This window comes from Bufo gargarizans, chromosome 1 (assembly GCF_014858855.1).
Source record: "Bufo gargarizans isolate SCDJY-AF-19 chromosome 1, ASM1485885v1, whole genome shotgun sequence".
Classification (NCBI taxonomy): Eukaryota; Metazoa; Chordata; class Amphibia; order Anura; family Bufonidae; genus Bufo; species Bufo gargarizans.
The window spans coordinates 636,638,940-636,659,507 of record NC_058080.1 but is presented as its reverse complement, the minus strand read 5'-3'; the positions used below and the strand labels follow the sequence as shown (position 1 = coordinate 636,659,507).

Genomic DNA, 20,568 nt, shown 5'->3' with positions numbered 1-20,568 from the left:
ATCTTTTATTTTTGGGGCCAGCGGGCACTCGGATTTGCTCTATTTTGTTGCATACGATGGAGCGCGTTGCGGCGGCTTTTGGGGTTGCGTTAGCACCGGAAAAGACGGAAGGGCCAGCAACTTCGGTTAAATTCCTAGGTATCTTTATTCATACGGTAAACATGGAATGTCGTTTGCCAGAATAGAAAGTGACCGATGTGGTTGCTGAAGTGGCTGGATTACGGAGGGTTAAAAAAGCCCAATTGCGTAGGGTACAGTCGGTGTTGGGTAAGCTTAACTTTGCGTGTTGGATTTTGCCTATGGGAGGGTTTTCTGCCCGTGACTGGCCATGGCTATGGCGGGGGTGGCTGCCCCTTTACATTTTGTGCGGTTGTCTGCGGAAGTAAGGGCTGATTTGGAGGTATGGGAGCATTTCTTGTCCCAGTTCAACGGTAGATCAGTGTGGATGGAAGCACAGATTTCCAATGTTGATTTGGAACTTTTCACAGATGCGTCACGGTCTTGTGGCTATGATGCATTCTGTCAGGGACAATGGAGTGCGGGGTCGTGGCCTGAGGAGTGGCGACGGGCGAGCTTCCTAACTAACTTGGCATTATTGGAACTGTTTCCTATTGTCTTGGCTATCGAGTTATAGGGGGAATTGTTACAGAATAGACAAGTACGTTTCTGTTGTGATAACATGGGTGTGGTACAAGCTATCAATGACAGTCTGCAAGTTCGCCTCCGGTAATTTGCTTGTTGCGGCACTTGTTGTTGCGGGTTTGGTTTTGAATGCTTACTTTGTGGCTGTTCATGTTCCAGGTGTGGAGAATTCAGTGGCTGACGCTCTTTCTCATTTTCAGTGGGATTGTTTTTGCCGACTGGTACCAGGGGAGAAAGAGCAAGGGCGTCCTTGTCCTCTGTGGCTCTGGAACGTTGCCTTGGGGTATCCATAGCTTTGATTAGGCAGTCTGTGAGTACCGGTACGTACGCGTTTAGGGTGTCGGAATTGGTGGCACTGTGTAGAGTTGGAGTAGGCGGTCTACAGCGGGAGGACGTCTTTCTGTGTTCAGAAGGGTTACAATGTGTCGTGCGTAGATCAAAAACGGATCTTGAGGGTAGAGGGATGCTTTGTATTGTGACTGTTGGCGGGGTCGATTGTTTGCCCGATTAGGTGTGTTGAGGATTTTGCCGGGCCATTGTTAATACATCAGAATGGGACGGCAAAGTGTTTAGCAGCGGGAGGTTTAATGGCAAGTCAGTTTGTGTCTCACTCTTTTCGGATAGGAGCGCCCACTGAAGTATCTAGGTGGGGATCATTAGGGATATCAAGTTGGATTTGCTGAGGTGGTTTGGTCGGACATAGTGACGGGTTTGGCAGTTTGCAAGGTTGGTTGAGAAACTGAATAAAGCTTGGGCTAAAATCAATAAGGAGGTAGGTCATTTCTCTAGGCGACGGGGTGGTTTTGTTGTGCGACATAAAGATTTGGAGGAGGCGTCCACAATGTTTTTGCGGCATGATGGGGTCCATCTGAATGATGTGGGGATTGACCTGTGGACATTGGGCTTGTAGGATGTCTTGGAAATGGCTTTTAAGGTATGAAGGGACGAACATAGGTGAGGTGACACCTATGTTCGTCTGGTGGCAGGTAAAAGATGGATCCTGGAAGGCAAAACTTGGAATAGGTGCATGTCTCCCTCTCTCTTTTGGCGTGCATCTAGGATGTTTGTGGTGAATGGAAAACTGGGGGAACCTGTTTGGGCTAATAGCCCTGCAGGTGTATAATTGCGAGGAGTTTGTGCCCTTGGGTCGGAGAGTGCGGCCGAGGGTAAAGTTGGATTAAAAAACCTGGATCATATGTGGAGGTTCGTGAGTGGTGAATACAGTTTACTTGGATTGCCTTTTAAGATCCCTTCGCGTCATGTACGAGTATGCTGGGACAGGAAGTGAGGGAAAAAGTTTACATGTTGGATTAATGTTAGCAATGGTTACAAGGTATATGTACAATTCTTTGTAATAATTGCATTGTTAATAAATTGCTGCTACGGCCTTCACACCAAGTCAGGCTGATGAGGTCTTTCTTTGGGTTAATGGTTCAAAGGGATACAAGTCAGAGAATCTTTCATCCCAGGAAGTCAGTAAACTAACAGATATTGCAGCATTCCTGAGCATGGGGCAGTCATCTAAGCATGGGGCGGTCATCTGAGCATGGGGCGGTCATCTGAGCATGGGGCGGTCATTTGAGCATAAGGCGGTCATCTGAGCATAAGGCGGTCATCTGAGCATAGGGCGGTCATCTGAGCATGTTTGGTCATTTGAGCATAAGGCGGTCATCTGAGCATGGAGCAGTCATCTGTGCATGGGGCAGTCATCTGATCATGGGCGGTCATTTGAACATAAGGCGGTCATCTGAGCATGGAGCGGTCATCTGAGCATGGGGCGGTCATCTGAGAAATATTAAAACACATTGTGAAAAACAAAGATTGCCAGAAGTCTCACTAAAGCTGTCTACACTACAGGTAAGAAAGGTGGTTTAAATACACTTTTAAATGTTTGAAAACTCAATTGCAGTAATACTGTCGTGTGCACGCATATTTGTGTAAATGTATAGTTTGTGGCTCCAGGCAGTCATACGTTTTTTTTTTTCTGGCTCTTTGTGTCTGTAAGGTTGGCCATCCCTGCCTTAAAGAATCTTATGATTGTCTGCCAAGAAATTTAAAGCAAGATGTAATCGACCCATTCAATGTTAGGGCCCAATACCACACGGTTTGGTGCTGCTGTTTAGCTGATGTCCTGTTTTAAGTTACAAGATTTGCAATGTTAGGGCTTGTTCACACGACCGTGCCGTGTTTTCAGGTCCGCAAATTGCAGATCCGGAAAATAACGGATGCCACCCATGTGTCTTCTGCAATTTGCGGAATGGACGGCCCTTTATAGAAATGCCTATTCTTATGAGCAAAATGGACAAGAATAGGACATGACTAATAATTTTTGCAGCGGATGCTTTCTCTGCTACTGCCGCACCCTCGGCACTTTGATTGACAGGGCCAGACAGTGTAATCACGCCTGGCCCTGACTTCTCATAAAATCTGGCTCTGCGCCGTGTGCTTCAGTATCCTTCAGTACCCAGAACAAGCAAAGTACAGGAAGGAAGCCCGCAGTATAGGAGAGATGCCCCTGTTGCTCCTAAAGACTAATTTGCATATACCACAGCTCCCCTGACCCGGACTGACTGCATCATAGTGATTTATGATACATAGTTACATATTTAATACGGTTGAAAAAAGACAAAAGTCCATCAAGTTCAACTAAGGGATAGATGGGGACGCAAATCCCAGTTCCTGTCCGATTGTTTTTGATCACTTTTTTAATTAAATTTTTTAAGGGAAGAGAAGCAACCATAGAATAAATATTTTTATATTTTAATAGTATAGGCAATAGTATAGGCATTTTCGTACATGGTGATGCTCATGGTGTTTATGTTTTATTGTTTATTTATTTTTATTTCAATTTTGGAGAAAAGGACTGATTTTAATTTTAATATTTTTTTCATTTTTTTATAAGAAAACAACAACATTTTTATACACTTTAAAAAAGTTCCCATTGGGAACTTGAACAAGCAATCATTAGAACAGTTCTCTTATAAACTCCAAGCCTTGGAGTCTATGAGAAATTCACTTTGTTCCTATGGAGCCTTGCCACAAACAGAGTCTCCATAGGAACCTATCTGTGGCAGCCTTGGATCATTCAGGAGGACCGAGGCTGCCGCACAGACTATCCGGCTATCCCGATCCCCGCTAAGGGAAGCCGTTGCAGGCCCGGGAGCATGTGCTCCAGGGTTTTTTAGCTCCCAGATACCCCAGTCACATTTGACAACTGCATCCGAGGGGTTAACTGAGTGTGATCAAAGTTATCGTTGAACGCATACATTAGCCCCGGGTGTCTGCTCGCAAGTGGGTGCCAAAGACTGCCCAGTGCCGTTCATGTATGACGCTAGTTGGGAAGGGGATAAAGGGCTTTTCCAGGATGTTGTCCCTTTCTAATTAAAGGGGTTTTGTCACTTAAGCAAATAGCATTTATTATGTAGAGAAAGTTAATACAAGGCACTTACTAATGTATTGTGATTGTCCATATTGCCTCCTTTTTTTGGCTGGATTAATTTTTCCATCACATTATACACTACTTGTTTCAATGGTTACGACCACTGTGCATTCCATCAGTGTGGCTGTGCATGCACACTATAAAACAAGCACCACCTCTCCACTGCACGCACATGCATACCTAAAACATAAATCACAAGAGCGATATAATAATAGATTTCATCATCTCTCTCATGAATATTTCCTATCATTATTATTATTTTTACTATATTTTCTGACTAATATACAAAACGCACACAAATCGCACAGATAACGCAGCTGCTATCTATCAAAACTATTACCAAATTTTTATGCAATACATACACATATATTTATATATCTTATCATATATATATATATATATATACATAAAGAGATTCAGGCAGCACTCCCTTTAGTGCAAATATAATGATGCAGGTGCACGCGGTGGTCCCTCGATATGGGACAAATTCAGTAGAGAAGGAAAGTCCGCAGCACTCCTTTAGGTAAAAAAGTGAAATTTATTCACACATGTCAGACAACGTTTCGGTCCTCTCAGAGGACCATTTTCAAGTCAAGTGAACAAAAAAGTGCATAGTGCAAAAATAAATACAGCTCTACAGCATGACACAATCCATTATCAGCCAATAGAGTACTAGTGCACTCCCATTCATGGGTGGACTACAATTCATATAATTAACTCCATGTATTGCCGTGCATATCAACTTCAGTAGCAGTACATCGGTGATACATTCAATAGTAATTCATCATAATATGTGTACATAAAGTGTATATAATAAAGTGAACCGTGCAGTTAAAAAAATTCTTGACTGTATTACCTTGCCTTAAGCCTGCTGGAGAACCGAGACAATTTGTGGAGAAGGCGTCTCTACCTGTATCTGAACACGCCACTCATCCGCGTCCTCTACTCCTTACTGCGCATGTATTCAGCCCCGTTCCGTTCACGCAGCTTCTAATACTCCTACGTCACCTCTATGGTGGAAACCAACGTGATGACGTACGGTCGACCACGTCCAGGCGCCGAACACAGACACGTCTGTGTCAGCGTATAGACAGATCGTTCGCGCCCCATCACGAGTCCATATCCACCATCTTTTTTTAGGTAATGTTTTTGGGCAAAAATATCATGCCTCCATAACTCACATATTTATCTCGTCTCCATCTAGACACGGCCCGGCACTGGCAAAAAAGTCAGCATACATATATATCTTCAGGCAAATCATTGTAGCTTCCATTTAATTCACTGCATATAGAGAGCAGACAACATCAGGGTATAGGCCATGTAAGCTGGGTATCTAGCTAACCATTCCTCCTGTCACCCTAAATTCTACATTTAACCCTTTGGGTTTTAGGGTATCAAGCCGAAAAATCCACCTAAGTTCAGTTTTTTTTAATTTGCTTAATCGATCACCTCCTCTTTCCAATGGTTTAACATGATCTATAATCATAAATTTCAAGTCACTTTCTTTATGATTTTTTTCGGCAAAATGCTTTGATACAGGCAGATCTCTTCTTTTATTCCTAATAGACTGCCTATGGTTATTTAACCTGGTCTTTAGATCGCAAGTGGTTTCACCAACATATAATTTTTTACAAGGGCACCATAGTACATATATCACCCATGACGAATCACAGGTGAGATAATGCACTATATCAAAGGTCTCGCCCGTGTCTGGATGTGTGAACGTCGATCCCTTGACCATCTGTTTACAGTTCACACATCCCAGACACGGGAAAGAGCCCGTGCGCCTTGTTTTAAGGAATGTCTGTCTAGATTGTCCTTTATCTGGTACTTTGGAGTGTACTACCTTATCCCTGATGTTGCCTGCTCTTCTATATGCCATCATCGGCACACTTCTAAATGCAGCAACATTTGGGTGTCCACTACTCAGTAAACTCCAATGTCGCCTTATTATTTTTTCAATTTCAGGACTCAACTCGTTATATGATGATATAAACGGCATTCTGTCATTAGTTCTTCTAGTTTTCGGGGTCAATAACTCATCTCTGGGAATTTTTTTAGCCCTTTCTGCATGTCTTTTCACTAACTTTCTAGGGTATCCCCTGTCTATAAAAGATTGTTCCATATTTTTCATTGCTGTGCACATATTCTCATCCTTATCAACAATTCTCCGCACCCGAAGCATTTGGCTAAACGGCAGAGAATCTACCATCCTTCTTGGGTGCCCACTGGTAAAATGCAACAATGTATTCTTATCTGTGGCCTTAAAGGGAACCTGTCACCCAAAAATCGCCTATTAAGCTGTTTACAGTACCTTATAGTGCTGTATACTCGGTTCTTGATGCACTTTTTGTTCGTTTTCCCGCATGTCTGCTCATTCAGAAATCGTAGTTATATTCAGCTGCTGCCCTGTGCTGCAAGTCAGGCTTGAAGTCACGGGGGCAGCGGCCTCGGCGTCTTACATGGCACTCTCCCCGCCCCTTGCCTCTGTTACTGACAGCCGAACTCCGAATCCGGGACCGCGCTCAACGGCCGCATGCGCAGTAAAGGGCGGCAGGAGCGCGGTCCCGGCTGCCGCGCGTACTACGCGCCGTCTTACTTTCGCCGCACTGCGCATGCGCCCGACATCCTGTATCAAATGCGCCCGCGCCCGGCATCTGGGCGCGGGCGCGTTTGATACAGGATGTCGGGCGCATGCGCAGTGCGGCGAAAGTAAGACGGCGCGTAGTACGCGCGGCAGCCGGGACCGCGCTCCTGCCGCCCTTTACTGCGCATGCGGCCGTTGAGCGCGGTCCCGGATTCGGAGTTCGGCTGTCAGTAACAGAGGCAAGGGGCGGGGAGAGTGCCATGTAAGACGCCGAGGCCGCTGCCCCCGTGACTTCAAGCCTGACTTGCAGCACAGGGCAGCAGCTGAATATAACTACGATTTCTGAATGAGCAGACATGCGGGAAAACGAACAAAAAGTGCATCAAGAACCGAGTATACAGCACTATAAGGTACTGTAAACAGCTTAATAGGCGATTTTTGGGTGACAGGTTCCCTTTAATGTTTAAATCCATATGTACCTGTTCATCCTCAATATATACTTGTGTGTCCAAGTATTGCACCCGGTCAGTCGATGCCGTTAACGTAAACTGGATCTCCCGGTCAAGGGAGTTCAAGTGTACGTGAAAATCCATCAACTGATCCATGGTGCCATCCCAAATGAGGAAAATGTCATCTATGTATCTCCACCACGACAACACTTGATTGAAGTGGGGAGATACAAAGATGAGACGTTCCTCAAATGACCGCACAAAAATATTTGCATAAGTGGGCGCAGCATTAGAGCCCATCGCCGCGCCCATCTTTTGCAAGAAAAATTGTCCCTGGAACACAAAATAATTGTTCCTCAAGGACAATTCCAACAATGTCAATATAAATTGTCGAACTGGGGCGGGATGCTCCGAATGTGCCAACATCTCCGCCACAGCCGACAAGCCTTTGTTGTGGTCAATCGAGGTGTACAACGACACTATGTCAAAGGAGGCTATAATAGCCCCCTTTGGTACCTGCATCCCTTTAATCTTGGTGATGAAGTCTCCGGTATCCCTAACATACGATCTAGCACCCACAGCATATTCTCTCAGTATCTTATCCAGAAACACATTAATGTTAGATAGTATAGAGCCCCTACCCGAAATTATCGGCCGACCTGGAGGGTCAACCAACCTTTTATGTATCTTTGGTAATGCATATATCGTGGGTGTAACCGGGGACTTCACCACCAAAAAATCCTTTAGTTGTCCGTCAATAATGCCACTCTGCATCGCCTCAGTCAAATGTGCATCAATTTTCCTTGCAATGTCGAACCTGGGGTCCCTGGCCAATGGCTCGTAGACGCCAGGTTCGCTCAATTGTCTTCTTATCTCCTTAACATACTGAATGGTGTCCATCACCACGATCCCACCACCCTTATCTGCGGGTTTGATGGTGAGGTCGGGGTTACTGGACAATCCCTCCAGTGCAGACATTTCCTGTGTCGAAATGTTTGGCCTCATATACATACTGGGATGAGTACTTTTTCTCAACATAGCTACATCTCTTTTGACCGCTTCAGAGAAACGATTCTAGAGCATGTGAATTGACAAGTGGAACAAAATCACTTTTTAAATACAAATCAAACTCAGTTTGATTTGTATTTAAAAAGTGATTTTGTTCCACTTGTCAATTCACATGCTCTAGAATGTTTCTCTGAAGCGGTCAAAAGAGATGTAGCTATGTTGAGAAAAAGTACTCATCCCAGTATGTATATGAGGCCAAACATTTCGACACAGGAAATGTCTGCACTGGAGGGATTGTCCAGTAACCCCGACCTCACCATCAAACCCGCAGATAAGGGTGGTGGGATCGTGGTGATGGACACCATTCAGTATGTTAAGGAGATAAGAAGACAATTGAGCGAACCTGGCGTCTACGAGCCATTGGCCAGGGACCCCAGGTTCGACATTGCAAGGAAAATTGATGCACATTTGACTGAGGCGATGCAGAGTGGCATTATTGACGGACAACTAAAGGATTTTTTGGTGGTGAAGTCCCCGGTTACACCCACGATATATGCATTACCAAAGATACATAAAAGGTTGGTTGACCCTCCAGGTCGGCCGATAATTTCGGGTAGGGGCTCTATACTATCTAACATTAATGTGTTTCTGGATAAGATACTGAGAGAATATGCTGTGGGTGCTAGATCGTATGTTAGGGATACCGGAGACTTCATCACCAAGATTAAAGGGATGCAGGTACCAAAGGGGGCTATTATAGCCTCCTTTGACATAGTGTCGTTGTACACCTCGATTGACCACAACAAAGGCTTGTCGGCTGTGGCGGAGATGTTGGCACATTCGGAGCATCCCGCCCCAGTTCGACAATTTATATTGACATTGTTGGAATTGTCCTTGAGGAACAATTATTTTGTGTTCCAGGGACAATTTTTCTTGCAAAAGATGGGCGCGGCGATGGGCTCTAATGCCGCGCCCACTTATGCAAATATTTTTGTGCGGTCATTTGAGGAACGTCTCGTCTATGTATCTCCCCACTTCAATCAAGTGTTGTCGTGGTGGAGATACATAGATGACATTTTCCTCATTTGGGATGGCACCATGGATCAGTTGATGGATTTTCACGTACACTTGAACTCCCTTGACCGGGAGATCCAGTTTACGTTAATGGCATCGACTGACCGGGTGCAATACTTGGATACACAAGTATATATTGAGGATGAACAGGTACATATGGATTTAAACATTAAGGCCACAGATAAGAATACATTGTTGCATTTTACCAGTGGGCACCCAAGAAGGATGGTAGATTCTCTGCCGTTTAGCCAAATGCTTCGGGTGCGGAGAATTGTTGATAAGGATGAGAATATGTGCACAGCAATGAAAAATATGGAACAATCTTTTATAGACAGGGGATACCCTAGAAAGTTAGTGAAAAGACATGCAGAAAGGGCTAAAAAAATTCCCAGAGATGAGTTATTGACCCCGAAAACTAGAAGAACTAATGACAGAATGCCGTTTATATCATCATATAACGAGTTGAGTCCTGAAATTGAAAAAATAATAAGGCGACATTGGAGTTTACTGAGTAGTGGACACCCAAATGTTGCTGCATTTAGAAGTGTGCCGATGATGGCATATAGAAGAGCAGGCAACATCAGGGATAAGGTAGTACACTCCAAAGTACCAGATAAAGGACAATCTAGACAGACATTCCTTAAAACAAGGCGCACGGGCTCTTTCCCGTGTCTGGGATGTGTGAACTGTAAACAGATGGTCAAGGGATCGACGTTCACACATCCAGACACGGGCGAGACCTTTGATATAGTGCATTATCTCACCTGTGATTCGTCATGGGTGATATATGTACTATGGTGCCCTTGTAAAAAATTATATGTTGGTGAAACCACTTGCGATCTAAAGACCAGGTTAAATAACCATAGGCAGTCTATTAGGAATAAAAGAAGAGATCTGCCTGTATCAAAGCATTTTGCCGAAAAAAATCATAAAGAAAGTGACTTGAAATTTATGATTATAGATCATGTTAAACCATTGGAAAGAGGAGGTGATCGATTAAGCAAATTAAAAAAAACTGAACTTAGGTGGATTTTTCGGCTTGATACCCTAAAACCCAAAGGGTTAAATGTAGAATTTAGGGTGACAGGAGGAATGGTTAGCTAGATACCCAGCTTACATGGCCTATACCCTGATGTTGTCTGCTCTCTATATGCAGTGAATTAAATGGAAGCTACAATGATTTGCCTGAAGATATATATGTATGCTGACTTTTTTGCCAGTGCCGGGCCGTGTCTAGATGGAGACGAGATAAATATGTGAGTTATGGAGGCATGATATTTTTGCCCAAAAACATTACCTAAAAAAAGATGGTGGATATGGACTCGTGATGGGGCGCGAACGATCTGTCTATACGCTGACACAGACGTGTCTGTGTTCGGCGCCTGGACGTGGTCGACCGTACGTCATCACGTTGGTTTCCACCATAGAGGTGACGTAGGAGTATTAGAAGCTGCGTGAACGGAACGGGGCTGAATACATGCGCAGTAAGGAGTAGAGGACGCGGATGAGTGGCGTGTTCAGATACAGGTAGAGACGCCTTCTCCACAAATTGTCTCGGTTCTCCAGCAGGCTTAAGGCAAGGTAATACAGTCAAGAATTTTTTTAACTGCACGGTTCACTTTATTATATACACTTTATGTACACATATTATGATGAATTACTATTGAATGTATCACCGATGTACTGCTACTGAAGTTGATATGCACGGCAATACATGGAGTTAATTATATGAATTGTAGTCCACCCATGAATGGGAGTGCACTAGTACTCTATTGGCTGATAATGGATTGTGTCATGCTGTAGAGCTGTATTTATTTTTGCACTATGCACTTTTTTGTTCACTTGACTTGAAAATGGTCCTGTGAGAGGACCAAAACGTTGTCTGACATGTGTGAATAAATTTCACTTTTTTACCTAAAGGAGTGCTGCGGACTTTCCTTCTCTCTATATATATATATATATATTTAGATATTTATTGTGTACCATAATTATGTTTTTATGTTTTTTTTATGTTTTATGGGTTTTTTATTTATTTATTGTAATATATCTATACCTCCACTCTATATGTTTATATTCCGATATCTATTTGAAATAAGAGAGTTTATACCAGGTGATTTGAATAGGAATGCTCGGTCCACAAACTAGATAAAGTCCGGTCCAGTGTTTCATTATATCCATTATGGACCAATAACTTCCGGACCCATACCTTCATATACATCCACCAAACAAGATGGCTATCAATACCGACTGAGGAAGGATGCGTATGCTCTGAAACGCGTTTGGGGGACTACAATAGCCAGCAAGCCATATGTGATGAACAGAGACTGAAAGTTATATCTATGCAACACATGTATTAACTATCAGCCGAACAGAGATCTCAGATATTCAAAAAGTACTTCTCCCCCGGACCCCACCTATTGCATAATCAACTAGAGGGAAAGCCGAACTCCTATACAAGCCCGGCGCAACCTTGAACAATGCATCACATGGGACGCCACGTGGGACGCCGAGAGCAGCGGGACTCGCGATCAAGCTGTACCGCCAACAGGGCAGCAGGACTCGCGATCAAGCTGGACTGCTAACAGGAGAAAGAACATCACGGAAGGGAGAAAGCATCTACAGATCAGCGAGTGGTAATGTATGAAACATAGTATCACAACATGTTTCAACATTGAATGTTACCACATAAGGCCTCTTTCACACTTGCGTTGTCCGGATCCGGTGTGTACTCCACTTGCCGGAATTACACGCCGGATCTGGAAAAACGCAAGTGAACTGAAAGCATTTGAAGACGGATCCGTCTTCAAAATGCGTTCAGTGTTACTATGGCAGCCAGGACACTATTAAAGTCCTGGTTGCCATAGTAGTAATGGGTAGTGGGGAGCGGGGGAGCAGTATACTTACAGTCCGTGCGGCTCCCGGGGCGCTCCAGAATGACGTCAGAGTGCCCCCATGCGCATGGATGACATGCCATGTGATCACGTCATCCATGTGCGTGGGGCGCCCTGACGTCACTCTGGAGCGCCCCGGGAGCTGCACGGACGGTAAGTATGCTGCTCCCCCGCTCCCCACTACACTTTACCATGGCTGCCAGGACTTTAGCGTCCCGGCAGCCATGGTAACCATTCAGAAAAAGCTAAAAGTCGGATCCGGCAATGCGCCGAAACGACGTTTAGCTTAAGGCCGGATCCGGATTAATGCCTTTCAATGGGCATTAATTCCGGATCCGGCCTTGCGGCAAGTCTTCAGGATTTTTGGCCGGAGCAAAAAGCGCAGCATGCTGCGGTATTTTCTCCGGCCAAAAAACGTTCCGGTCCGGAACTGAAGACATCCTGATGCATCCTGAACGGATTTCTCTCCATTCAGAATGCATTAGGATAAAACTGATCAGGATTCGACGGAACTCTATGCCGGAAGAAAAGAACGCAAGTGTGAAAGAGCCCTAAGCAATATGTGCCAATACTGAATGTTAGATTCTGTGACTATATGACCGTGGCTTATATACCAAAGGAGTGACTTTAACTGAAGATCGAACACAGGATAGAATCCGATAGCTCACTGAACAATATTAATTTCCAAGAACTCCTCCATAACTCAATAGGATATTTACATATATGAACTTAAATATTAATTCATCAATTTAATTTATATACAGTGACTGAGCTCTTGAGGTGGATTGAATATAGACATTTTCCCAATTTTTTTCCATTTTTTCTACCTTTTCATTTTTTATTTCTATTTTTATTAGAAATATATCTATTTATTTACATTCTCACACTCCAAAGACATACTAATAGGGACCTTACATTGTGAGCCCCATTGGGGACAGTGCGATGCTAATGTCTGTAAAGTGCTGCGGAATATAGTAGCGCTATATAAGTGCATAAAATAAATAAATAAATTCTCTTGGTTCAGACCAATTTTAGAGAATTGATTGATTTGTGTTACACCCATTGAATCATTATTGTCATTGTGAATTGCTGCCATCTAGAGACGGCTATGTTTATTGCTATGTTTATTGCCATCTTTGTGAATTAATATAGGAGGTGCAGAGATTGCATGTCTATTCTCAGAATTTATATTAGTATTACCAACACTTTGGCTATTTTTAACAATACTATTATTCACGTAGGAGTCTCTACTATTATTATTTATTGTGGGACAGAATTTATATTATAATTGATAACAATTTTTAACAATTTTCTCTTTTTATGTAAATTTGTGTACTAATAAATTATTTAGCTACTTTAATTCTTGCAACACCAGATATTAGGGTGCCATCCATCTTTTCTATTTTTATTGTTCATACATAATATACTGGCGACGGGTACGCCTCGGATTGAGCACCTATATCCAACGGTCTGAATGAGGTTAGCCGCTGACATTTTATCTGATTTACTATAAAACAAGCACCAGCCTATGTGCACTGCCATGATCCCAGTCACCAGAGAGGTTGTGATTTTTTTCCCCTATAGTGTGCAAGCATGGCCACTGATTCTGGATTACAGGGTGGTCGTAACCATGGAAACGAGCAGTGTATAAATGAGAAAAAAACGAGCAGTGTATAAATGAGAAAAATTGGAAAATGAATCCAGGGTAGGGTGGCCACTGGCTTCACCCCAGAAAGTCGGACCTCGCTGACCACGCCCCCCAAACTGCTAAACCATGCCCCATTCTTTCCTGTGTTTCATTAAGCCACTCCCCATTGCCGGCAAAAAATGGGGGAGAGAACTTTCAGACCGGAAGGTGAGATGGGGGTAGCCCGGCATACGGCATACTTCTCTCCCGCTCAGCCAACCACTGGGAGCCATGTCTGCGGGCTCTAGTGACTGACTGGAGGTAAGAGAAGCCTAAGTTAATATGTTGCTGCAGCTCAGGCTCAGATAGCACAATGCTGCTGTCTAAGCGTGAGCTACTGGAATGGAGGATATCCCTGTGTCCGTCCAGGCTCTGTGCTGGACGGAGGACAGGGAGCCAGACAACCGGACAGTACGGCCTAAAACCGGATGTCTGGCTACCCTAGGATAGGGTCATGTGTGGAACTGCAGTCAATGAGTGGCCTCAGCGGTAATGTGTCCCCAAGTGGCATGTCACTGCTGAGTTACCATTGAGGCTAGTCATTTGCTGCAGCAGCACACATGATCCCATCTGTACCCAAGCCAGAAGTCAGAGACCTACAGATTGCAGTACATAGTCAGGGTGCCAGACTGAAGCAATGGGAAGCAGGTGAGTATGATTCTTTTCCTAGGTACTACATGCTATGGGTGGTAATGAAATAGAACCAAAACCTGGAAAACCTCTTTTAAATTCACCAGAAAACCATAATCGTGGTTATTTTTCCCACAAGGTTATGTGTATAATGACATCATTTCCTGTTTAATCACATCCTGCAGGATATGGTTTTTTACACCGTGAGGGTAAATGATGAATCTTTATATTCACTGATTACCAGCAGAGATCTTGAAGCTTGTAAGGAACTGAAACAAAATGGGGGTCATTTATGAATATATATTCGACAATGTTTGGTGTATATCTGTCGCAGATTTGGTCACAAAGGAGATTTGCAGCCAAATCTGCGACTTGTTTCCCATTCACTCCACGTGCGCCAGTTCTAAAAAAGTGGACAGGGAAGAGGGCGGGTTGGCTGCCCCGTCTCATTTATTATTTTCTATGCCTGTTTTAGGCATAGAAAATGATCTAAATCTACACCAGCAAGGGAGCTGACGTAGATTTAAGCCGGCGGTGGATGCGCCTAAGTTATGTAGAGGCCGGCACTAACTCCATTATAACAAAGTAGATCACAGCAATCATTTTTCCAAAGTTTGTCTAAAAACTAAAGTTAAACTCTCTTAGCTAGAACGAATATTCATAAAATAAAATATTATTGTGTCTATCTTTATGTTTTTGACTACAGATACAAAAATTCCAGCTCATCGGGCCGTGTTGGTGGCCCGCTGTGAAGTAATGGCTGCCATGCTTAGTGGAAGTTACATGGAAGCAAATCGTGCTCTTGTTCCAGTGTATGGTATATCAAAGGACACTTTCCTTGCTTTCCTGGAGTACATGTATACAGATACCTGCTGCCCTGGTAAGCCATAATAATAACACAATAATACACAATATATATTAAGCCAATATACATTTCTCTGGAAAGTATGTGTGCTCTAGTTACAGTATAATGTATATTAGCTGAGACTTTCCTGTTAGGCCTCCTCCACACAAACGTGTGCTTCCTGTTGCCGTATTGCGGACCGCAATACACGGGTGCCGTTCCGTCGGCATTCCGCATCACGGATGTGGACCCATTCACTTCAATGGGTCCGCAAATCCGGAGATGCGGAATGGTGCAGGACGGAAGCACGGAACGAAACCCTACGGAAGCACTACAGAGTGCTTCCGTGGGGTTTCGTCCCGTACTTCCATTCCGAAAAAAGATAGAACGTGTCCTATCTTTTTGCGGAACGGGTCCGCGATCCGCTGCGCCGGCCCCACGGACGGTGTTCGTGCATTGCGGCCCGCAAACAGCACGACCATGGGGCGCACACGTTCGTGTGCAGGAGGCCTTAAGTGGACCACCCAATACAAATAATAGAAATGATTTGTTAGGGCACATGCAGAAACTACTGTACAATTTTTGCCAGTAATACTGCAGTATTACCCACAAAGCCTTGTGGCTATTAACATTTAGAAGAATAGTTGCATGGATTAAAATTCCTGTATTGCAGGCAAAATGTGTGCAGACGAGTGACAAGTTATTATTGACAGCAGAATTATAATAACTCAACCGACAAAGGGAAAGACTTAGAGAGAAAGGGGAGTGATGCATTGGAAAGGGAGATGGATCAAAGGGGCTTTCAGGTAATTATTATTTTTATCAAGTGCCCGCAGCCTGCCACCTGAAACAGAAAATTCATACTTACCTGCTCCACGCCGCTCCTGTTCTCTGAGCTGTCTCCATCTTCCAGTCCCTGCTGTTAACATTCAGCTGGCCATGGACATGGTTAACTGCACTGCTGCAGCCAATGACTGACTTCAGTGAGCTTTACAAACAGCACGTGACTGCTGAAGCCAGTGATCGGCCGAAGCCGAGCATGCAACCATGGCCATGGCCAAGCAGGTATAAGCAGCTTGGAAACGAGAAGATGGAGACAGTGGAGGCAGCAGGGAGGACTGGAGAGGTGTGGAACAGGTAAATATAAATCTTCTGTTTCAGGGGCCTGCTGCAGGCACTTGTTAAAAAATAATTATAATTATTATTGAACGTTTCACTCGTTCATCAGGTGATCTGCACCTTTAGACAGACAGATTGTCGGCAGGAACATTATCTGGCCATCCAAATCCACATGAAACTGTCATTCTTGCAGGCACCTAACTTATTGTTTCTGTGTAGTAGATCGTGCTGTCTAAACGGCGATCTGCTGCCCAGAAACAATGTGTGAGGACAAGCGATCACAATAGGGACTGCTCATCATACTGTGGAGGTGATCGCTGCATGTAACCTTCACTGAACGAGCAGCCGACTGTCCTTCCCGACAATCTGTTGCTCATCTGCCCATCTAAATCCACCTTTAGGTGACAGTATTAGTAAATCTCCCCATAGTGTTTTTTTCTTAGGTGCCAGTATTAGTAAATCTCCCCATAGTGTTTTTTTCTTAGGTGACAGTATTAGTAAATCTGCCCCATAGTGTTTTTTCTTAGGTGACAGTATTAGTAAATCTCCCCATAGTGTTTTTTTCTTAGGTGCCAGTATTAGTAAATCTCCCCATAGTGTTTTTTTCTTAGGTGCCAGTATTAGTAAATCTCCCCATAGTGTTTTTTTCTTAGGTGCCAGTATTAGTAAATCTCCCCATAGTGTTTTTTTCTTAGGTGACAGTATTAGTAAATCTGCCCCATAGTGTTTTTTCTTAGGTGACAGTATTAGTAAATCTCCCCATAGTGTTTTGGGGATTTGTGGCTTTCTCGAAAGGCAGCATGCTTACTGTATTGTATTTTTCTCTAGTGTTTGTTTCTTATATGCTTTTCTATAGGCCTAGAATATGCATGTAAGCAAAAAGTGCTTGTAAAAAAACACTTGAAATTCTTGACATTTCTTTATACACGTATTTAAAAACTAGTATTTGTGTAGGAGGCCTTAGAAGCAGGTCTGACAAAGAGCGGTTTCACTGTTTTGACTCGGCAGCATTGCTTGAAGATTAGTTTTGTAAATGCAGTACATTTATTCCTCATGAAATAAATTCTGGAGAGCTCTATTCTGTGATGTTCCTCTGCTATTCTTCCTAGAAATGCATATATATAAACTGAAAATTGGATGTTACGATTTCCTTAGTCAAAAGGATGTGTCCCTACAATCAGTGCCAACAGTGTCGCATCATGTAAGAACACAGCCTATTAACAAGGGGAACAACACCCAGTTGTCAATGTATTCATTCATTTTCAGGAGGCGTAACAGAGGAGCAGCACAAGTTCTTTTCCAGCATTACTTTACAGGGAATATAAACATTAAAAGAAGATGTGTCCACAGATTTCACAATATAAACTGCATACACTGTTAAATACGGTAGATCTCTTAGATGTAATTAGGCTGGTGTTTTTGGTGTACAGGCGGGGAAACTTTCAAAAAGGATTATACAGCCATTCTTATATGAATTTTCAAAGTATGTTAGCCAGCTTCATCAGGGATCATTCACACGAGCAATTCTCCTATCCTGGTGCTGTTGAGTTTATAAATGCAAGTACTTGAACTAAAAACGGACACATTAGTCATTGTGAAGAGTCACCTAATAAAGACTGGTGTCTCACATGCCGAGACTTGGGGTGCATTCACACGTCCACATGTATTTTGCGGTCCAAAAATTTGCAGATCCACAAAAAATACAGATGACATTCGTGTGACGTCTGTGTTGCATCTGTTTTTGTGGATCCATTGTAATAATGCCTATTCTTGTCTGCAAAACGGACAAGAATAGGACATGTTCTATCTACAAGAACGGACATACGGATGTGGACAGCACACGATGTGCTGTCTACATTTTCTAAGGACCTATTGAAATGAATGGATCCACATCCAATCAGCAAAAAAAAAACGGAACAAATACAGACAAAAATACAGTCATGTGATTGGGGCCTTAGTAAAAAGGCTGCCATAGAAAGATGGGGCCAATTTATTAAGAGAAGCAGGCTTCTTCATGTATATGAATCTGTGATGTTGATGTACCAGAAATTGTAAATTTGCACCAGCTAGGAACTAGTATGGTTCTGCAGTGATGACCCCACCCCTTCAGCTAAGCTCTGCCCACTTTTTAAGAAAGTGGCGTGAGCAGTGTAGAAATGCAAAAAGTCACACATTTTTGCTCAAAATGTCGTTTGTGCAAAAATTGTCAACTTATGTTCATTCTGGAGTACATGACAACCAGTGGGGTTATTCACATGTCAGTGTTGTTCACTGAAAATCCATGAATTCTGGTCAAAATTGCAGCATGTTCTGTCATCAGTTTTTTGTGTGGCACTTGCCAATTCAAGTCAATGGGTTAGGGAAAAATCTGATGTACAGTCGTGGCCAAAAGTTTTGAGAATTACATAAATATTGGAAAAGTTGCTGCTTAAGTTTTTATAATAGCAATTTGCATATACTTCTGAATGTTATGAAGAGTGATCAGATGAATTGCATAGTCCTTCTTTGCCATTAAAATTAACTTAATCCCCAAAAAAACTTTCCACTGCATTTCATTGCTGTCATTAAAGGACCTGCTGAGATTATTTCAGTAATCGTCTTATTAACTCAGGTGAGAATGTTTACGAGCACAAGGCTGGAGATCATTATGTCAGACTGATTGGGTTAAAATGGCAGACTTGACCTGTTAAAAGGAGGGTGATGCTTGAAATCATTGTTCTTCCATTGTTAACCATGGTGACCTGCAAAGAAACGCATGCAGCCATCATTGCGTTGCATAAAAATGGCTTCACAGGCAAGGATATTGTGGCTACTAAGATTGCACCTCAATCAACAATTTAAAGGATCATCAAGAACTTCAAGGAAAGAGGTTCAATTCTTGTTAAGACGGCTTCAGGGCATCCAAGAAAGTCCAGCAAGCGCCAGGATCGTCTCCTAAAGAGGATTCAGCTGCGGGATAGGAGTGCCACCAGTGCAGAGCTTACTCAGGAATGGCAGCAGGCAGTTGTGAGCGCATCTGCACGCACAGTGAGGCGAAGACTTTTGGAAGATGGCCTGGTGTAAAGAAGGGCAGCAAAGAAACCACTTCTCTCCAAAAAAAACATCAGTGACAGATTGATCTTCTGCAGAAAATATGGTGAATGGACTGCTGAGGACTGGGGCAAAGTCATATTCTCCGATGAAGCCTCTTTCCGATTGTTTGGGGCATCAGAAAAAAGGCTTGTCCGGAGAAGAAAAGGTGAGCGCTACCATCAGTCCTGTGTCATGCCAACAGTAAAGCATCCTGAGACCATTGATGTGTGGGGCTGCTTCTCATCCAAGGGAGTGGGCTCACTCACAATTTTGCCCAAAAACACAACCATGAATAAAGAATGGTACTAAAACACCCTCCAACAGCAACTTCTTCCAAAAATCCAACAACAGTTTGGTGAAGAACAATGCATTTTCCACCACGTTCGAGCACCGTGCCATAAGGAAAAAGTGATAACTAAGTGGCTCGGGGACCAAAACGTTGACATTTTGGGTCCATGCCCTGGAAACTCCCCAGATCTTAATCCCATTAGGGGGAGGGTAATTACATTATAGGAAGGGAAGATAGCGCAGATAGAGACCGGGGGCAAGGTAATGGGACTGGGGGAGGAATGGAAGGAGGGACTAGAACAGTTCAGAAGGAAAGGTGTAGGGTAAAAAATATACATAAACCTCTCAAATGTATGTATACTAATGCCAGAAGCCTGACTAATAAAACTGGTGAACTGGAATTAGTGATGTGTGAGGAGGACTATGATATAGTGGGAATAACTGAGACATGGCTGGATGATAGCTATGACTGGGCGGTTAATGTACAAGGTTACAGTCTGTTTAGAAAGGATCGTCAAAACCGGAGAGAGGGAGGGGTCTGCCTTTATGTAAAGTCCGGTCTAAAGCCCACACTCCACGAAGATATAAGTGAGGGACATGAACATGTGGAGTCAGTGTGGGTAGAGATACATGGAGCTAAAAACAACAATAAATTACTAATAGGAGTTTACTATAAACCACCTAATATACCAGAGTCCACAGAAAATCTACTACTAAACGAGATAGACGAGGCGGCAAATCATAATGAGGTGGTTAATATGGGGGACTTCAACTACCCAGATATAGACTGGGAAACTGAAACTTGTATATCTCATAAGGGAAACAGGTTCTTGGCAAT

The 20,568-nt window shown here is 43.4% G+C and overlaps 1 protein-coding gene across 1 annotated transcript in view; it reads left to right on the top strand.

The window, feature by feature from the left end:
- The window catches only part of RHOBTB3 (Rho related BTB domain containing 3), a 137,033-nt gene that overhangs the window by 80,671 nt on the left and 35,794 nt on the right, over positions 1-20,568 (top strand). Inside the window, exon 9 of the mRNA XM_044275995.1 lies at positions 15,114-15,287. Within this exon, the coding sequence (XP_044131930.1) occupies positions 15,114-15,287 (174 nt within the window). The remainder of the gene's footprint in view (positions 1-15,113; positions 15,288-20,568) is intronic.